General features: G+C 47.6%; 1 protein-coding gene across 1 annotated transcript in view; it reads right to left on the bottom strand.

The window, feature by feature from the left end:
- Positions 1-4,750: 4,750 nt before the first annotated feature.
- LOC311357849 (neural-cadherin-like) overlaps positions 4,751-19,127 on the bottom strand; it is a gene marked incomplete at its 3' end in the record, with an annotated part of 93,799 nt that continues 79,422 nt past the window's right edge. The window contains 8 exon segments of the mRNA XM_084477872.1: positions 4,751-5,395; positions 6,685-6,839; positions 11,918-12,168; positions 13,300-13,483; positions 14,439-14,703; positions 17,312-17,478; positions 17,942-18,125; positions 18,881-19,007. Of these exon segments, the coding sequence (XP_084333998.1) occupies positions 4,751-5,395; positions 6,685-6,839; positions 11,918-12,168; positions 13,300-13,483; positions 14,439-14,703; positions 17,312-17,478; positions 17,942-18,125; positions 18,881-19,007 (1,978 nt within the window).

Raw genomic sequence — 19,127 nt, 5'->3', positions numbered from 1 at the left:
ACAGCTTAGCTCCTCTTTTGTGCACTCTTGCAGTTCTGTGTACTTCTTGTCACTAACTGAGACAAAGCTGAGCATGGAGACACACTCTAGTCCATCAATTTCTGGCTTGTTCTCTGGAAGCTGTGCTCTAGAGACTGTGTCAGGCAGCACCATGTCCTTTCCTCTCCTGTACCTGACAGTTAGGTCATACCATTGCAGTCTCATACGCATTCTCTGGATGCGCATAGGAGTGGACAGCAGTGATTTCTTAAAGATATCCTCGAGAGGCTTGTGGTCGTTGAAAACTGTGACATGCATCCCAAATATGTAGTTGTGAAACTTGACACAGCCATGCACAATGGAGAGCATCTCCTTCTCAATTTGCGCATAGCGCGTTTCTGCATCCGTTAGTGATCTTGATGAGAAGGCGACAGGCTGGTTGTCCTGTAGCAGGACAGCTCCCAGCCCACTGCTGCTAGCGTCACAGAATATTTCCACAGGCTTTGCAGGATCGAAAAACCTTAGCACTGGCGGGTGCGTGCACAACTCCCTGAGTTTGTCAAAGGCTCGCTGCTGTGCTGGCTGCCACAAGAACTCTACGTCACTTTTCAGAAGCTGACGCAGTGGAGCATCCTCTTCACTGAGGTTTGGTATGAACTTTGACAGATAAGTGACAAAGCCTAGAAAACGGCGCTCACCATCCTTGTCTGTTGGCGGTGTCATGCAGCGTACTGCTTCAACTTTTGCCGGGTCTGGTTTCAGTCCATGAGCCGTTATTAAATGACCTACATATGACACAGCTGACTGTCGGATGTGACATGTGGCTTCAAATTGTAACTTGTCGCTCTCTCGACAACTTTGCGCAGTATTGCATCATGCTCCTCCGTCGTAGGGGCAGCTATGAGAATATCGTCCATCACACTGACGGCTCCCACAACGCCCTCGAGCATTTCGTCCATGATGCGCTGGAAAATTTCCGGTGCACATTTCAGTCCGAATGGGAGTCTCAGCCATCTGTACCTCCCGATCGGTGTATTGAAGGTTGTGATGAGAGATGACTCTTCATCCAGTCTTATCTGTAGAAAACCTGATTTGGCATCTAAGACTGAAAAAACTTTGGCACCAGGAATTGCAGAGACAACATCCTCTATGCTGCGCATTGGGTGGTGCTCCCTCTTAATGACCTTATTCAGATCACTTGGATCAATGCAGATCCTTATCTTGTCATTGCGCACTGTGGCTACCATGGAACTCACCCACTCTGTAGGCTGTTCAACTTTAATGATGTGTCCGTCTTTCTCCATCTCATGCAGTTTTTCCACTATCCTTTCTTTAAGTGCAGCTGGTTGGCGACGGGCAGGATGGACCACACCCGCAGCATCTGGATCAATCTTGATCTTGTATATACCTGGCAGAGTCCCGGTGGTGTGTGTTAGTTCTGGAAACTCGGCCAGTCCAGCAGGTGCACTCTGTGTTGGAGTGGTGACATCACTACTGCTCAACTTGTTTTTTTCAGTAGCAGTCTGTAGTGAGTCAAGACGCGCAATCAGGCCTAAAGCCGTAGCTGTGGTACCACTGAGTACATTCTCCTGCACAATATCAACAATTTCAAACTCTGCTCTCACTTCACAGGTTTTGTGTTTTACCTCTAGATCAACTGCAGCAACTGGCTTCAGCTTGTGGTTGGAGTAGGAGCGGAGGACTGTGTTGGAGCGCTTTAGCTCACCGGAGTGCTCAAGTAGCTGGTATCTGTCCAGGGTTAATGTATTGCACTTGGCTCCTGTATCTATTCTGAATTGCTCTTTCTGCGAGAGAATCTGTAAGTGCGCTGTCCATTCATCACCTTCTGCATCATCAGTTTGCGTCAGATTTATGTTCAGGATTTCATCCTCATGTAGATCCTGACTTAACTCAACACTCACTGAGCTTATTGCACGCTTGCGACACACAGCCACCCAGTGATTTGGTTTGTGACAGTAGGAATATGTTGATCCTATAGCTGGACACTTCCCTTTGTTCCACTTCTGACACCATGTAATATACTTCGCACCAGACACAGTTGTTAGCGGGAAGCCATCATGTTTATTTGTGCATCACTGAACGGGGCTACGGGTAGTCAGCAGGGACAAACAGACTGAGGTACAAAAGGCAAAGCACTATGAGAACTAGTGCTATTCAACACAATATGTTACACAAATCAATGATAATATGCAACATAGCCTATCATTTTCAAGGAAACGTTTTTGGATTAGCCACTCATAATTGTCATTTTGTTATGATTCAAGTCGGTCATTATAAAACACCCACTCAATTGAAAAACGCCCACTTTCTTTTAGGAACGCCCACTATTGAGCTGCTGTTAGGTAGGCTAAGTAGCAATTCAGTCGAATTTACAATAGATGGCAGTATGTATTCACACAATCATTTTTATCTTCTCTGTAGGCTTTATGTGCACCAGTGTACACAACATTCAAATGGAAGACTAATCTCGTTTGACAAGCAAGCTTTTATAAGATAAATTAGCAGTCGACCCTGTTTGTCTTTTTGTTTTCCCTGGAAAAGAATATGGGGATAAATTGAGAACACATAAAAAAATATGAAAGAATGAAATAAAGACGATGAGGGAGAGAACAAGAAAACAAAGTAGCCTATATATATTATTTTATTTACTCGTTCCCTCGATTTTGTCCATCACATAATTTCTTTGTATTTTTATCTCTTCTTTTATATGTTCTCATTGTCTTTTTTTCCTTATCCTCAAATATTTTTCTGTATTTGTCATCCTCTCTCTTTTTTTTCCAAACGTTCACGTCTCCATATTTTCTATCCCCTTCACTCTCTTGTCGATTTCGTCCTTCAATTTCTCTATTTTTTTCTCCATGGAAACATAACGTAATGAATTGTCAATTATAACGTGCGGCCAAATCTTGTGTCTCAGTGGCGCGGCGGAGATGGCGGCGAGTCATCATGTCCGGTGACTCATGGTGTCATGTCTCGCTGAGGGGGCGCTCCATGTCACCTTGATTTATTGATCTGGACGACTGGATGGCAGCGTTTCGCCTACAAAAGATCATTATGTTAGTCCTCCTTGTCTGCGCCACAGAGGAACAGCTGCTCGGTTGTAATAATTACAATCCACAGGACTGGAAACTTAAGGCTCCCAAAATTACATCCAGTCTCACTGTAGAGCCCCCTTCGCGATACTTCAGTTCTCCAGAGCTGACGACAAACTGCACCGAGGCAATGTCAGCTGTGATGTGCTCAGTGGTCACATGACATCGTTATGTCTCATTTAAATGGTTTGATAGCCTGGAAATCCAGAATGTCAGTAATGAAAATGGCCCAACTCACTGCACGCAATTGGATAACACTACGACCAATCAGAAGGATACAAGGGGTGATGTAATCAGACCAGCGGAGCTAACCAATAGATAAGACTTGCCGTATCCAATCGGTAAAACAGCAACGCTTTTGGCCCGCCTATTACACCGATGTGATTGGTTAATGTTCTGGGCCAGGGGAATCGGGGAATGAGTATATTGCTCGTTCCCAGAGTGACTCGCTGAGCAAATTCATATTGTGCTCTCGCGAGAACTCTGGATTTCCAGAGTAACGGTTTGACAAAATCGTCAGCAAATAATGACATTCCCTAGTTTTCGAGGTGAGGCACAAAACAAGCTACTTTTTTACGCCCATTTAATAGGCCTAAAACCTACTGGATGATAAGTAAAGATCTAAAATGTTTGATATACCAAACAGTTCTAATCAATGGAAATAAATTATATTAATAAACCACCACTAAAAAACATTTCCAATTCCTTGATCAGCCTGCAAAATCATGGCTGAACGCAAAGGAATTTTCTGGTCAGGGATTCTCCTCGATGCATTATGCACTGGAGGAGAATAGACAAGCAATACATGTCCACCAGCTGCATAGATCAGCAGACTCCCCAATGGCGTGCTCCAATGTCACAGCTGTTTGACTAAAGTAATCAAGTATACAGACCAGGAGGGAGACCGCCTGGGAGCAGGCATGGAGGATCTCAGAATCCTTGGATCCTCAACATGAATTATTGATTTGGCTATTAACGTGTCATCCACATCAGGGTCTTGTCATTTGCCAGGATGCTAATGAATTCTGAAGCCTTTCCAAGTTCACTCCAAAATAGAGGTCCCCCAGTACGAAAACCATTTTGGGAATACTATAGAGGCATGTCTTAAAAGTGTTTGGTTTTGTACGGTTTACTTTGCATTTCATTCCCTTGGCAGATGGATGCGATTTCATGGTTTGCTCATAAGATCATAACACAGATATTATCAAAGATATTCATTTATTTCATTCAATGAAATAGAGATTTACAAATGAAACAATATCATCACAGAAATGGTTTCATCATATTGATTGTTTACAACAAACAAAAACATCTTAAAGGAAATACATTTTGCACTCAATGCCAGACATTTCTTCTGTAAACCAGACATTTTGTTCTGAATCTCAGGGCTGCCCTGAATGTGCTTCCTGTGGATTATATACTGTACAGTGCAGTGCCAAGTAAACAACACATCACACCAGATCCTTCATGGGTAAACATTTCATATAAAGAGTTCCTTGTCAGGTTTATCAATAAAGTACATTAATAGCAGACTTGACATTCATCCATGGCAGCCTGGCATTCTCAGTGTCAAGTCTCGCACTTCATCATCCCCTGTGCTCCGCCTCCACCGGCGGCGCCTTGATTAACATAGCCTTTTGCACATCCTCCCGTCTCTCTCACCCGCTCTTTTCACAGTTCGGCTGCCCTCTGCTCTCCCTCTGCTTCTCCTTGGGGCCCCCAGGGCTCCTGCAGCGGCTGGACCCCTCGGCGGCCCCTCCCCTCAGCTCCCCCACCACGGCCCGCAGGGTCTTGAACCTGTCCAGCTTGCCCAGGCTCTGCTGCTGCTTGGCCCCGCCCTCCGAAGACCCCTCCTCCGTCCCCTGGCCGGCGCTCAGGGAGCTGAGGGAGCGCACGGACACCAGGCCGCGGTCCTTGCGGCGTGGTGTTGTCATGGCGCCCGCCACCACGTGGTTGTCCCCACTGCCGCCGCCGCCGCCGCTACTGGCCCCGCCCGGTTGCTCCATGTCCCGGATGACCTCGCACAGGTAGCGGGCCAGGTCCTGGCTGGAGAAGGACAGGCTGTGGCCCGAGCGCCTAAAGGTGAGGGGGGAGGGCAGGGCCTGCGTCTCGGAGGGTGGCACGGCCAGCCGCAGGGCGATGGCCGCGCTGCCGCTGCCGTTGGGCATGGCGCTCCGGCTGCCACCGTCCGGCGAGGGCTTGGTCTGCGGGTAGGAGATAATGCATTGTGGGTAGCTGTACCTCAGGGACTGGGCCGGACTGGGCTGCAGAGAGCGCTGCAGCTCCACCATGTTAAAGGCATTCTGAGACAGAGAGAGAGAGAGAGAGAGAGTGATGGAGAGAAAGAGAGAAACAGTTAGACAGAAAGAGGGACAGAGAGAGAGAGAGAGAGAGAGATGGAGAGCAAGATACAGTGTGAGAGAGATAAGGAGAGAGAGAGGCCAAGGGAGAGACAGAGAGCAAGAGAGGGAGAAAAAGAGAGAGACAGAGAGTGATGGAGAGAAAGAGATAAACAGTTAGACAGAAAGAGGGACAGAGAGAGAGAGAGAGAGCGAGAGACAGTGAGCCAGAGAGAGGGATAGAGAGAGAGAGGAGGTGTAGAGATGTAGAAATCGTTGCCAATCAGCTGCTTATATTAAAGCAATTTTACATTAAACTCTATAACATGCATAGAACAATGTAGTTCATCTGCTTTTGCAGGCAAATGAGGTTATCTCTCTTTTTTAATAAAGCAAACACTAGTGTGTGCCCAGAGAGATATTGGCAACAAAGAAAGCATTGATTATGCAAATAATTAATTATCTGATTGGAGCGTGGAGATAACTGCTTTTAGCAGCACTAAATAAACAAAGGCATTGTCAGCCTTTAGTGTGCACTGGGTCTAAATTGACAACTAATTAAACCGTCCACTTTGAGTCCCCGGGGAACATATCTGGTGATGGTATCAATAACTACTTCAGGTACTCGTCTCGGCTGCCAGACACCCTCTATTCCCACAGAATGCTTATTCGTTCAGCACTGGTCTACTAAAGAGTCACTAGGTATATTGCCTTTGGAAAAGGGTATTGGATATCTACATAGCAATGTGTTGGTTATCTCAGCCTGTGGGGAGCTGGGCGTTCTTCTATGGGGGCCAGCGAACCAAGTAGAGCTGTTTTTACAGCTCTGAAGGGACTCAGAGAAAGACGCAAACAAACCTCACGCAAACAAACCAAGACACACACACACACACACACACACACACAGAACCGCTGCTAAGCTTTTGGGGGCGCAAAATCGATGAGAAAATCTGAGTGTAATTCAAAATTAAGAAATAACAATGGTGGGCCTGTTCATAATTCATTTATATATTTTGTAAATTGTAATAATGATTATCAACCTTAATTTGGGGGGGGCCCCCCAGGTACTTGGGGGCCCCCCCAGGTACTTGGGGCCCTACGCGCTCTACGTACTCTGCGTATGGGGAGCGGCGGCACTGACACACACACACACACACACACACACACACACACACACACACACACACACACACACAGAGACAGCCACCCACCCACCAACACACACATCCAGACAGGGCCATTTGTCATCATACCTGATCCTGCTCGCCGCCACCTTCCTCGTCATAGTTCAGCACGTTTTCCCGGATGTCCTCCCACTCCCCGTGGTGCGCAGACACGTGGTACACCCCCTCCTCCAGGCCCTTGTGCCGTCTCCAGCACGAGTACATGAACAGGCCCAGCATCAACACTGGGGGGCACCAGAGAGCGGGTAAGAGCGATGAAGGCGAGGTGGAACCGACTCGCACATAATTAAAAGGACATCGGCAGAGAACAAAACCGCATCACACATCCGCTGTGAAATTGAATGAGGGACGTGAGTGGAAAATGATTACATATAGCTAGACATAATGAGTTTTTTCCTTATGATCTCTTTTCTGAGTATTGCTTTTTTTTTCACACCCCTGCAGACGTATAGGCTCCAATACAATCATGCATATTATGCCTGTAGCAGATGCCACAAAACAATATCAAAGTCAGCATGAGACCGTCTTTAGTTTCGACCACATTCTTTGCGCTCTTGTCTTGAGAGAACTCTTAGTACTAGGCCTACTTACTCGACAGTTTGAACACACCGCAAAGGTACACGCTTGCACAAACGCAACCACCTCCCCACCTATTCCCTTTGAAGTTGCCTCTCTGTTTCCTGTTTTCGGAGACCCCAGCTCCTTGGAAACCTATTAACTGGGATTTTGTGCTCCATCCTGGCCCAAACTCAAAGCCTCAATGTCTGGGCTGGGGCAGGCAGGAATACGGTGTGTGGGTGTGTGTGTTTGTATGCGTGTGTGTGTGTGTGTGTGTGTGTGTGTGTGTGTTTGTGTGTGTGTGTGTGTGCCTTCCAGCGTCATAGGAATATCCTAAAGCACACACATCAATCACAGCTATTGTGTGCTGAATTATACAACACGCTGGACTGACCTTTAAAGTCCATTAATCTCAACCAATATTTTCTCTACCATCTGCCAGGCTGCTCTTTTCTTTCTTTATTTTGTTCCTATACTTTCTTTGTGCTATCTGTTTTTATAAGTTCTTACTCTATATCTTTCCTTTGTTTTATCGCTTCAATTCTCTTCCCCACGTCTATAGTGGGAACTCTCTCTCTCGATCTCTCTCTCGATCTCTCTCTCGGTTTGTCTCTAGCTCCCTCTCTGTCTCTGTCTCTCTCTCTCGGTGTCTGTCTCTGTCTCTCTCTCTCTGTCTGTCTCTGTTTCTCTCTCGGTGTCTGTCTCTAGCTCCCTCTCTGTCTCTGTCTCTCTCTCGGTGTCTATTTCTCTCTCTCTCTCTCTCTCTCTCTCTCTCTCTCTCTCTCTCGCTCTCTCTCTCTCTCTCGCTCTCTCTCTCTCTCTGAGCCCTTGTTAAATCCCTGCACTGTGTGTCTCTCTTGCTCAGTCCTCGCCTGGCCTTTGCCTGGCCTCCGTTTTTATCCTTCACACTCGACGGGCTCCATTACAGCCCCAAAAAGATTTATTTGCCGTCTCGTACGCGTCGTCTTAATTGGAGGACATTGGAAAAGCTTAGGGGTGATGACATTAATCCGGCAAAAAAAACAACTTGATTGAAACCAATGACTGAATTAGTAACTAAGCAAATGTTAGACAAATGTTACACATGAGAAGATGGTGGAGGTGCAGAAACATTCAAGCGACAATGGATTAAAAGAGAGAGAAAGAGGGAGGGTTCATTCAGAAAACGTGTTCCCAGAAATAAAGTCGAACGAGTATCAAGTTAAAACAATGTCGATAACAGGCCTGGTGTTTACCCTCTGTGCACCCACTGCAGTGAGAGCTGTATTGTTGTGAGCAGCACTCTGGCTGCTCCCCTCCTTGTTGGAGGCTGTTCCTATGTGGCCACATTGCTGAGCAGAGAGATTTCACCGAAACCTAAGCTTGTTCGTCGGCTCTGTGCAGGCCGGAGACCAGAACAACAGATGAGCTGACCCGTCTCCATCCCTGCTGTGCCGTGATGACACGGTGAAAAGGCCAGAATCCTGATGAGAGCTGAGCCCAGACCTCCCGTCTCCCCCCTGGTTTTAGCCGGTCCGGCTCCCACCTCCACCCCCCCTTGAACTCCCCTCCGACCCAGAACTCACCTCCACCCCCCCGGAACTCCCCGCCGACCCAGAACTCACCTCTTCCCACCCCCGACTTCACCTGAGCTGGAGTTCCAATGCAGAGACTCCCGGTGTATTCCCTCAGACCCATTATCACACAGACACACACACCGGCAAACACACAAGCCGGCAGAATAAGTGGCAGTGTTTACAAACCATAGAGACATTGAACGCTCGCCACAGAAAACGATAACAAAATAGAAAACCTCCCGCCACCATTCACTCATGCAGCACATGAAAACACATACGCCCGGGAATAAGCAAACACAAGCAGAACACACACTTAGAGGACAGGACAACACTCCCTCCCCTGACTCCCCTCCCTCATAAAACAGTACACACACACACACACACACACACCATAAACATCGTGATTACAGAGAAACCGGGCCCCGATGGCCTGAGCTGCTGTTGATGCTGCCTCTGCTGCTGCGTGGCATTCATGTTCAACAGCGCGAGCCATGTTCCTTCACTAAGATCAATATCACTCAGAGAGGAAGGCAAACATAGCAGTCATTCATCAATCCATAATGTGCCTGCCTTCTAGCTTTCACACTCCTGCTACCAAGCGGGCATTATGATGTTAGCCGGCTGTGCACCGTGATTGAATACGGTGGAACAAATACAACGGAAAAAATAATTTGTACCGTCTCATTTTTTAGTCTAGGAATTAACTTTCCTTAGCCCAAAAAATAAAAAAATAAAATAAGAATCACTTATTTTAAACCCTCTGGTTTTCGATTGGCTGTGGTTAATCCCTGTGTTAACAGACTCTGCACTTTTTTTATTACGAGAACAAACAACATACAATCGATGGGTCGATGGCATGGGGCGAGGAAAGCAGTGGAGGACAAACAGAATGACATGATGGACAGTTGGGTAAGAGCAGATGAAATGTTTATTTTCATTTTAAAAACCGCACGTACAAATGTGTTGCAACCACACAGAGTCTAACACCTCCATCCGTCCTTTGAAATTGGCAGGCCAAATGCCACACTATTATTTTGGAGGGTAAGCCCACCCACGTCACATCCTGTGTAGACCCTTAATGAAGCGCGAGCTGGCCGGACCAGATCACCCTCGTCGGTTTTGTAATTGGCACATGCTGAACACACACAATCGGGCTAGCATGGGATGGCTTGTGTAGCGTTTAATAATGGATGATCGTTTAAACTTTTAATGCAGGGAGAGGCGGTGCAGGAGTCCCACATTAATTTAGAAACCGACCAGCAGCTCCTCTTAGTGCTCAATGTGTGTGTGTGTGTGTGTGTGTGTGTGTGTGTTTAATGTGTGTGTGTCTAATGTGTATGTGTGTGTGTGTGTGTGTGTGTGTGTGTGTGTGGTGTGGGGATGTCAGGGGCTGTTATTGTGGTGCTGTTGTGGGGATAACTAAGAATAACTTTGGGGAAGAGTTATGATAAGTGTGGCTGAGGTAGGTGTCATATAACGAAACAGGGATTGTGAGATCTTCCTCTCTCGGTTGTAGATCTCAGGACCTTTTAATGACCTGTGACCACGTGTGTCTCCGAAGCCTCCTATTGCTAATATGAATCACACCAGGGTTTATCCCGGGAATCTCCTCTGACTGGAAAGGTCCTGTTTTTATTATTCAGTAAATCAGGGATCATGGGGTATAATGGCCTGGGCGACTTCAATGACATGTCCACATTTTATCAAGCATGCGACACATGGACCTAAATAAATGATGCGATGGCCGCACTTTATCGGCTCATTAACAAATATCGAAGGGCGCTTTATAGGTTTCACTCAAAAGTGTCAGCATAACTGATGGCCCAATACTCGGGGCGGACCTCAGGGAACTGCTGAGGCGGTTATAGCAGTGGGGAAAGTGGATTGGATCACCTGGTAGTTTTAATGGCTTCCGGTGACAAAAGTGGACTCATAAACTGCCTTGTTCTTTGTGAGGATCCCACACGCCATGGTCACATAAGAGGACAGGGACACAATCACGCACACACACACACACACACACACACACACACACACTTTCCATGCGCGCGCGCACACACACACACACACACACACACACACACACACACACACACACACACACACACACACACACAAACACGGATACATCTAAGCAGGAACAGACACACACATACACACACACACACACACACACACACACACACAAAAAAAGATAACACACACACACATATGGATACATCCAAGCAGGCACACACACACACACACACACACACACACACACACATACACCATCCCACACACATCCTCACACACAGACAAACATGTATAAATCCAAGCAGGCACACACACATACACAACTACACACACACACACACACACACACACACACACACACACACAGGCGCAGATAGACAGGCACACACGCAGTCAAACAGACACGAACATATGCACACAATCCGAACCGGGGGGATGTGTCAACAGTGATTGTGATAAATGTAGGTGGGTTAGGGCAAAAAGGGCAAAAAGAAAATTGCAGAGACAAGTGGATGGAGAGATGAAAACAACCACGTCATGGCAGTTAAAGTAAAAAGACAGAAGGATCTAAAGTCAGCCGGACAGATGAAAAATAAGACTGGAAGGTTTGAGCGTGTGGTGTGAATCCAAAGTGGAATACGGGAGGAGACAGGGAGTGTTAAAGTGCTGGAAAGAGACGAGAACGCAAATAAAAAATCCTATGATTGATAAAAAAGGCCCTGTATTTTTTTCCCCCGCAACGTGTATCTCTGCTCTGTTTTTTTTCAAATCAAAGTCATGAAGGTTAAACAAAATGAAAAAAAGTAATGCTAACATATTTCTGAGATCAATACCGCCATAGCATCAATCGATTCTTAGCCCCACAAAAAAGAAAGGAACGGAAAATCAAATACAACTGCATTTTCTAAAAGATTGCAAACAGGGCAAACAGCATAGCGGGCATAAACAAACCAGATTTTTCCCTTCACTTTATTCGCACAGATGTGGTGAGATGAATGAGGTAAGGAGTTTAAACGGGACAACGTCGGAGCAGGACCCTTTGTACGAAAGCGCACGACCACGTGATCGCTGTGACGTTCAGACACGAGCGATTCCCGACTCATGAAGGACGGACCGTTGTGGAGTTTTGTTCCCTCACCACAGGTAGAAGAGGACATAGTCGACATAGCTACCTAGGAAGGCCAGGATGCAGATGCAAATGGCGAACATGGAGCTGATGCTGAGGCTGCTGCCGTCCGGGTTGTACGACATGGACGGGGTCTGCTCGCAGTGGCGCCCCCGGTAGCCCTCCACACACTGGCACGAGTAGCGGGAGGGCGAGTGCGGGATGCACGTGCCATGGCGGCAAGGCCGGCTCGCGCACAGTGTGTAGACACACGCCTTGCCCGTGGCGCCGTCTTTGGTCAGGTGACCGGGGGGGCATCTGATATCGATCGGTGAGAGAGGATGAATAAAAGAAAGAAAAAGAGGGTGGAGAAACAGTAGGGGGAAAAAAGAAACACACACAATGTCAGACAGTAGAGATAGTGCTGGAGGACACTTGGGAAACCGTGTCGGATGAAAGGGAAAATGAATCCTAGGGGCTGGCGGAGCTAAGCTGACACCATAAAAGCCAACCCCCCAAGGTGTTACAGCACTTATATAGAAGAGAAGAAGAGTGCGGGATTTCCACCATCAGAAGAGAGGCTATTGTACTCCTGCAGAAAAATGCCAGGGGAAAAAAAGAGGGACATTGACATTTTTAAGGTCGGCTTTGCCGTTGGCGGTGCACCATTCCTCAATGATGTATCGTTGTTGGTACACGCGGTATGCACAACGCCGTATCACCTCACACCTACGCGTTGCGGCTACCAAAATGCAACTCGGGGGGTGTGCTGGAAGCAAACACATGGACATCTGCCCCATCCTATATAGCCCTGAGCTCTTTCTGTCCCTCAGATCACAGTGTGGGGGGGGGGCGCGGTGAGTCAAACAGAGCCAGGGCTCATGGAATACCAATACAGTGCCCACTTGTACTGCGTGTTACGCTGTCTGCAACTCAGGCTGATGCGCCACAATGCAAAAATAGCACAGACTTGGGCTTCTTAATTGCTGGTGAATATGTAACCATCTGTATGCGTATCTGTCTGCTCTCATGCCCCCTGCTGCTCCTCGGGGGAGCATCCTAGTTTCCAAGCGCATGAATGTTTAATCCTGAACGATATCAGTATTTAATCAGAGACTAATGCATTGTGCGGCCGGAGTGGGAATAACAGAACATGCTAGCGTTCCAGACGGATGCCATTATTTGTGGTTATGTGTGCGAGACGCACGCATGCACACACACACACACATGCATGCACACACACGCACAAACACACAAACACACGCGTACGCAGGATTGGAAATGTATGTTGCTGTCGTCAATGTTGAGGGCACTATACGTACATTTCGATTGAGTCGTACGTCAACCTACACTGACACCTACACTGTGTGCATCTGCTTCCTCTCCTAGCACAGGAAAGGATAAGCATCAAACGGGAGCCGGTTCCCTTCATCGTGGTCCGCAGCGTACCTGCAGTCGTGGTGCCTCCAGAGGTCCACACAGACGAAGGGGGCCGAGCAGTGGTGTTTCCTGCAGGCGTCCGAGGGGCAGCCTGGGGAGACGCCCTGGGAGCTGACCAGCTGGACCCCCTCCGAGGGCGGCTGGCCGTCCAGGGGCACCGCCCGCCCGTTCAGCCGCAGATGCCGCAGACAGCCTGAGAGAGAGAGAGAGAGAGAGAGAGAGAGAGAAAGAGAGAGAGAGAGAGAGACAGAGAGAGAGAGAGAGGGGGGGGGGGGGGGACAGAGAGAGATAGAGAGGGACAGAGAGCGAAAGAGAGAGAGAGAGAGGGGGGGGGTAGAGAGCGCAAGAGAGAGAGGGACAGAGAGAGAGAGAGAGAGAGAAAGAGAGAGAAAACATCATAGAGGGCAAATGAATAGCGAGCACTGACAAGAGGAGGAGAGCCACGAGGAGGAGAGCCGATCAGAAGATGATTCATGGGGATGATAAGAGAGAAGAAAGGGAATTTCTTAAAGTCGTTAAATTCTTTCAATTTGCACCGGCAATAGAGCCATTAGGACACTTGTCCTTAGGCTACATGTCTTGTATGGATTTACATGGTGTCAACGTCAAAACAGGCCTAATTCTTTGATCTACAGTAGTGGCTGGTTGGATTGGTTGTCCAAGACACAAGCCGTTGTGAAGCAGTATATTCTTTCTGCTAAATTAATTATTTATCTTAACAGGATACATAAAGCCTGGGATTGCATCAGTAAAAACGCTTAAGGGGGTACCGTAGGATAAGTCTAAGGCAAGAACAGACTTAGAGAGGCTCATGGAAACAAACAGAAATAGAGAAACACACTGAAACACACGCACACACACACAGCAAATGAATAATCATAAAATAGTTAACGTAGTTGCATCGATCTGTAATAAATTAACTCACCTATGTATAAACCTGTCAGATCATAAATACCATGCCAATTCATAATCATTCCAAATAATTATTGAGTTCATTATTATGTGAAATTCAGATACACAATTGTGTCATGGAAAATAGAACGGCTCTGGTGCTCTGAGACTTTGTAAAAAGCAAAGACATCCTACAGTGCACTAATGTAATACAATCATAACCGTAATGAAAGTCATCAATCATTCATCAGTTATACCGAGGAAGCTGCGGTTATGTCCGGAGGGGAGGGCGTTCCCAATCATGACTGCTGATTGGTCGATGATGAGCTCCTGACTGCGCCCGGGCGACGCAGTGACCTCTCTCCTTCCTCCGCCCCCATCCAAGCGCAGGGTGAACTCTTTGCCGTAGCGATCCAGCTCCACCTCGTGCCAGTCCCCGTTGTCCACGCGATGGTGGGGCAGCGTGAGGTTGTAGTCTCCGTCGCCCAGGTTAAAGAGGACCGACAGCAGGCCCTGGAACACCTGAGACACAAAGCAGAACCTTGGTCCATCTGGTCGTTCACGGGTCCAAGCTTTCCATTCATCAGACCAGTACACAGAAACGTAATGCAATTAATGAACAATGCAATCTTTTGTTTACTCTCTGGTTTCATGTTTCATCTCTTGATTAGTCTGAATGTGTATATTTACTTTGATTGCAACGTTGATTGAAAATAAATTGATGTTGAGCTGTCCTCATTTGTCATTAGCGTTGTTATTGCGTCTGGTCTCCTTGTCAGATTGGCATCATTGTTTAAAAAACGCAGAGCGGAAACATTCTCCTAATTTTGTTGACAAGCCAAACGCACTTCTTAAAGTGAACCGAAACATCACCCGAAGTAGGCCGTCTCCCACGTTGACTTCAGGAAGCCAACAAAAAACGGAAAAAGCTTTGCAAAAATGACTAACAGCGAATCTGCCTGTGAAAACGTTTTAACAATATAGCACTGGAAATGAATTAAGTAACACTGTGACCGCGGTGCTAACCTGACATAAACATTGCTTGTAACAGTGGGCCCGATGGGAGCGTCTAAAAGGGAGCTACAATTATCTGCAGCAGTTAAGGATGAGCGAAGGCAATAGACTCCTTGTGGGGACTGTGGGGTTAGGCCCGCACCGCAGCACCAAGCACCTGCCCCCGTTCTAATTGGAAAGAGTAGGGGGAAGATAACCCAACGCGTGATACTATACATTCACAGCCTGCTCGGCGAATGCCGTTGCGCACTCATCAATACCATCTTAAAACTGTGGGTCTGTCCGTCAGTCCATCCAACACCACCTCCTCAACGGTTCTCTCAATCAGATGTTATATATTGGGGTCGTAATGGGATTGATTTGTGGGAAGTGTCTACAAAGATAAAATAAGTGGAAATGCCTATAGTGATATACACTACCGTTCAAAAGTTTGGGGTCACTTAGGAATGCCCTTATTTTTTTTTTTTATAAAGCAGTTTTTTTCAATGAAGGTAACATTCAATTAATCTGAAATACAGTCTAGTCCAGACATTATTAATGTGGTAAATGACTATACTAGCCGGAAACGGACGATTTTTAATGGAATATCTACAAGTGTACAGAGGCCCATTTTCAGCAACCATCTCTCCTGTTCTAATGGTACAGTGAAATGATGGTAGCACAGCTGAAAACTGCAGTATGATAGTTTTAGTTTTCATGGAAACAGGAAATTGTCTGGGTGTCCGCAAACTTTTGAATGGTATATATATACATGTATATATATATATATATATATATATAGTTTAAAAAAAGGAAATGCATTTTACACAGACAAACCGACAAACAAGGTCTGGTGATTTATTCAGCATGTGCTCGGGCAGACTTTTTTTCATCCTTCAGAGGGGAGAAAAGTGGAGAGATACGGTACATTAAATGAGGGCAGGATTTTGGCAGACGCACCAGACGAACAAGTGTTTCTAAGAGCTTAGAGAAACGGACAACGAAGCTGAAAGGATTCAGTCTGCTGTCGCAGGACAGACATCATGTGCTATTCTACAGAACTGGAGTGGGTTTTGAAGAAGCTGCCCATGACAGTGAAGACCACATGACATCATGGTGAAACTGCCTCAAAGAAATAAGGACACCAGAGTTTTCATCCTCCCAAACCTTTATTCTATATCTTTCATATACGAGCAAGCCCAAATGTTGAACCAATGACTAATGTATGGTGCTTGAACAGCGTGCCCTCCCTCATCTCACCCAAGTATATGTTCTAAAAACCGGTCACTTGGAAGACAGCCGGACAGACGCAGACAGAGCCCTGAGCTAAGAGTGACAGTTGGCATCAAGCGCCGACACCTCAAAGTCTATCAGATAATAGGATAGCAGTGCCTACCAGAGCTCCCTGTGTGACCTGTGTCAGTGCAGGCAAGGGTGTCAGGCATCTTGCTGCACAGATTCCTATAGGCAGGCTGCGGGAAGGTTCAAGGGGTCACACCCAGAGTCCTTTGACTTGAAAGTCATCGCCACACACCCTACACCACGCCGATGCATCAAACGGGGTAAGCTCTTGCTGAAAACAACCACCTGTCGTCTGGTGAAAAAAAAGCACCAATAACTGCTTTATTTTTTACCTCTGGTGATTACGACATAATCACCAGAGGTAATCCCCCCCCCCCTCCCCCCAAACCCCCACCCTACACATTAAATCTAAATTACAGAGGGTGTGCTTTTTTTTTCCCTCGGCTTCACCTAAGCCCTTGTTAACGGCGGGTAATCGGCTGCCAGTGCCGCCACTTCAGAGTGAGTTGTGGTCACAGGAGGACGGCTACGTCACCGCACACCAGTGTGAACGCGCGCTCCGTTCCTTCCCAGCCCATTTCGACACCCACCCAGAGACCTTTCAGAGAGCACATAAAGATGTCATCACCCCCCCGTGCACAGACGGCCCCTGCGCCCGCGAGCGCACCGCTGTGTGTTTAACCCTGAGATATTAGTCACCCGTTTTTAGAATGACAGGCACATCACACTGGCATTGATTGCCAGTTCCTTAATCACCATAATGAGAGCCCCGCAAATAACACACCAGCGAGAGCTTTCAGAGGTGGGGTGGGGGGGGGAGTAAGTCTTTACCCACCTCTAGGCGGAGGTACTCGCTCTGCTCCAGGGAGATCAGGCTGACCAACACGCCGCTGGAGGAACGCGTCCGCACGCCCACCTGCAGCCGCGTCTGCCGGGCAGCCAGCGAGCCCAGGAGCTGCAGCTGCACGTGGCTCCGGCTGCCGAAGGAGAACTCAGGCACCACTGGTATGAGGAGAGAGAGAGAGCGAGAGAGAGAGAGAGAGAGAGAGAGAGAGAGAGAGAGAGAGAGAGAGAGGGTTAGAGCACACATGTTGATTGAAGAGAGAGAGAAAGAGAGACAGAGAGAGAGAGAGAGAGAGACGGGCAGATGGACACACGGAGCTGTGCGTCTCTCCCATTATTGTTCTCCAGCATCTGGAGCATCTCTCTCTCTCCAAAGAGAGTGAGAGAGAGAGAGAGAGAGAGAGAGAGAGAGAAAGAGAGAGAGCACAGTTACGGCACACATGTGTATTAAAGAGAGACACATAAAACACAGGCATACACACATACAGCACACACATGAAGAAAGACTGTCATGTTTCATCAAGTAAAAAAAAGAAGCCCACACAGACACACAGATGCTGTTACAAAGTCGGGGGGGGGGGGGGGGGGGGGGGGTGGGGGGGAGAGCTGTCCCACGGCCCACCTTGTTTACAGCGGGGCCCGGTGTAGCCAGGCCCACACCGGCACACGGAGGCGCCCCTCTCTCCATGACAGCGGCCCTTCTCGCTGCATAGGGTGGGCTGCTCGGCGTGGGCGCAGGGCCCGTCCGTCAGACTGCAGCCGGGGAGAGTGTTGACGGCCTCCGCCGGGGAGCCAAGGTCATACATCTGAGACGAGCAGGAAGAGACACGAGCAGGAGAGACGATGTGAGGTCAACAAGGGGTATGAGGGAGAGAGAGAGAGAGAGAGAGAGAGAGAGAGAGAGAGAGATGGAGAGAGGGAAAGAGAGAGAGAGAGACAGAGAGAGAGTGAGTTTAGAATAATTTAGCACTCTCAAACTTAATAGACCTATTAACAAATAGCCTCAATCTTTGTCAAATGTCTTCGCAAAGTCCATTGTATAACTTGTTAATCACGTTTATTCAGAGACTTCCTTTTCAAAGTTATTCCATTGGAACGGTCTGTAGACTGAATGGCGGAAAATATGTGAAAGGGAAGGTAGGAAGGTGTAGAAGAAGAATGTGAGCCTGAACACATTCGTTAAATTGTGTTCATCTGTGCCTACGAGCTCCTCTGTTTGCTTTCAGCTCAAAAGGTGGAAAGAAGGGGAGGAGGGGGGGTTGGAGAATTGTCAGGGAGCGATTGAGAGAGAGAGTGAAGTGTGTGCATGAGACCTCAGCATGTACTAAATCTTCCAGTGTAGCCTTGAGCTCAAATTTATATTCCTATTGAAGTGGAATTCTCCAGCAACCTTGCAGCCCCGCTATCCAAACAGGTCAAGAGCAAACAACGTCGGAGAGAAAACACTCGTTTTTTTTTTTTTCTTGCAATCAATTCACACTTTTTTCTGAGTTCCCTGAGTTCTGCCTATGAGCTCTCGTTAGAGCCCTGAGATTGGGAGCTATTGTGACAAGCACCGTACCCTGCTGTCCACGGCCAAGTTCCTTATGCAGCCTGTGAAGTGCTTGTACTGGAGCTGTGGGAACTCGTAAGTGGTGAGGTTCTGGTCCACCCCTCCCAGCTGTAGAACCGGACTTCCGTCCACGTACCTGTGGCAACACACACACACAGACCGGGTGCGTGTATTCAAACTGCACCGTCTTCAGTCTCTAAATTTCAAGAGGTGGCCAGAGGTGACCGTATAGCTCTACCTGCACTTCTCCAGAAAT

The sequence above is a fragment of the Micromesistius poutassou genome (assembly GCF_964030765.1).
Source record: "Micromesistius poutassou genome assembly, chromosome: 13".
Taxonomy (NCBI): domain Eukaryota; kingdom Metazoa; phylum Chordata; class Actinopteri; order Gadiformes; family Gadidae; genus Micromesistius; species Micromesistius poutassou.
Note: the sequence above shows the minus strand (reverse complement) of the source record. Positions and strands in the feature narration are given on the sequence as shown.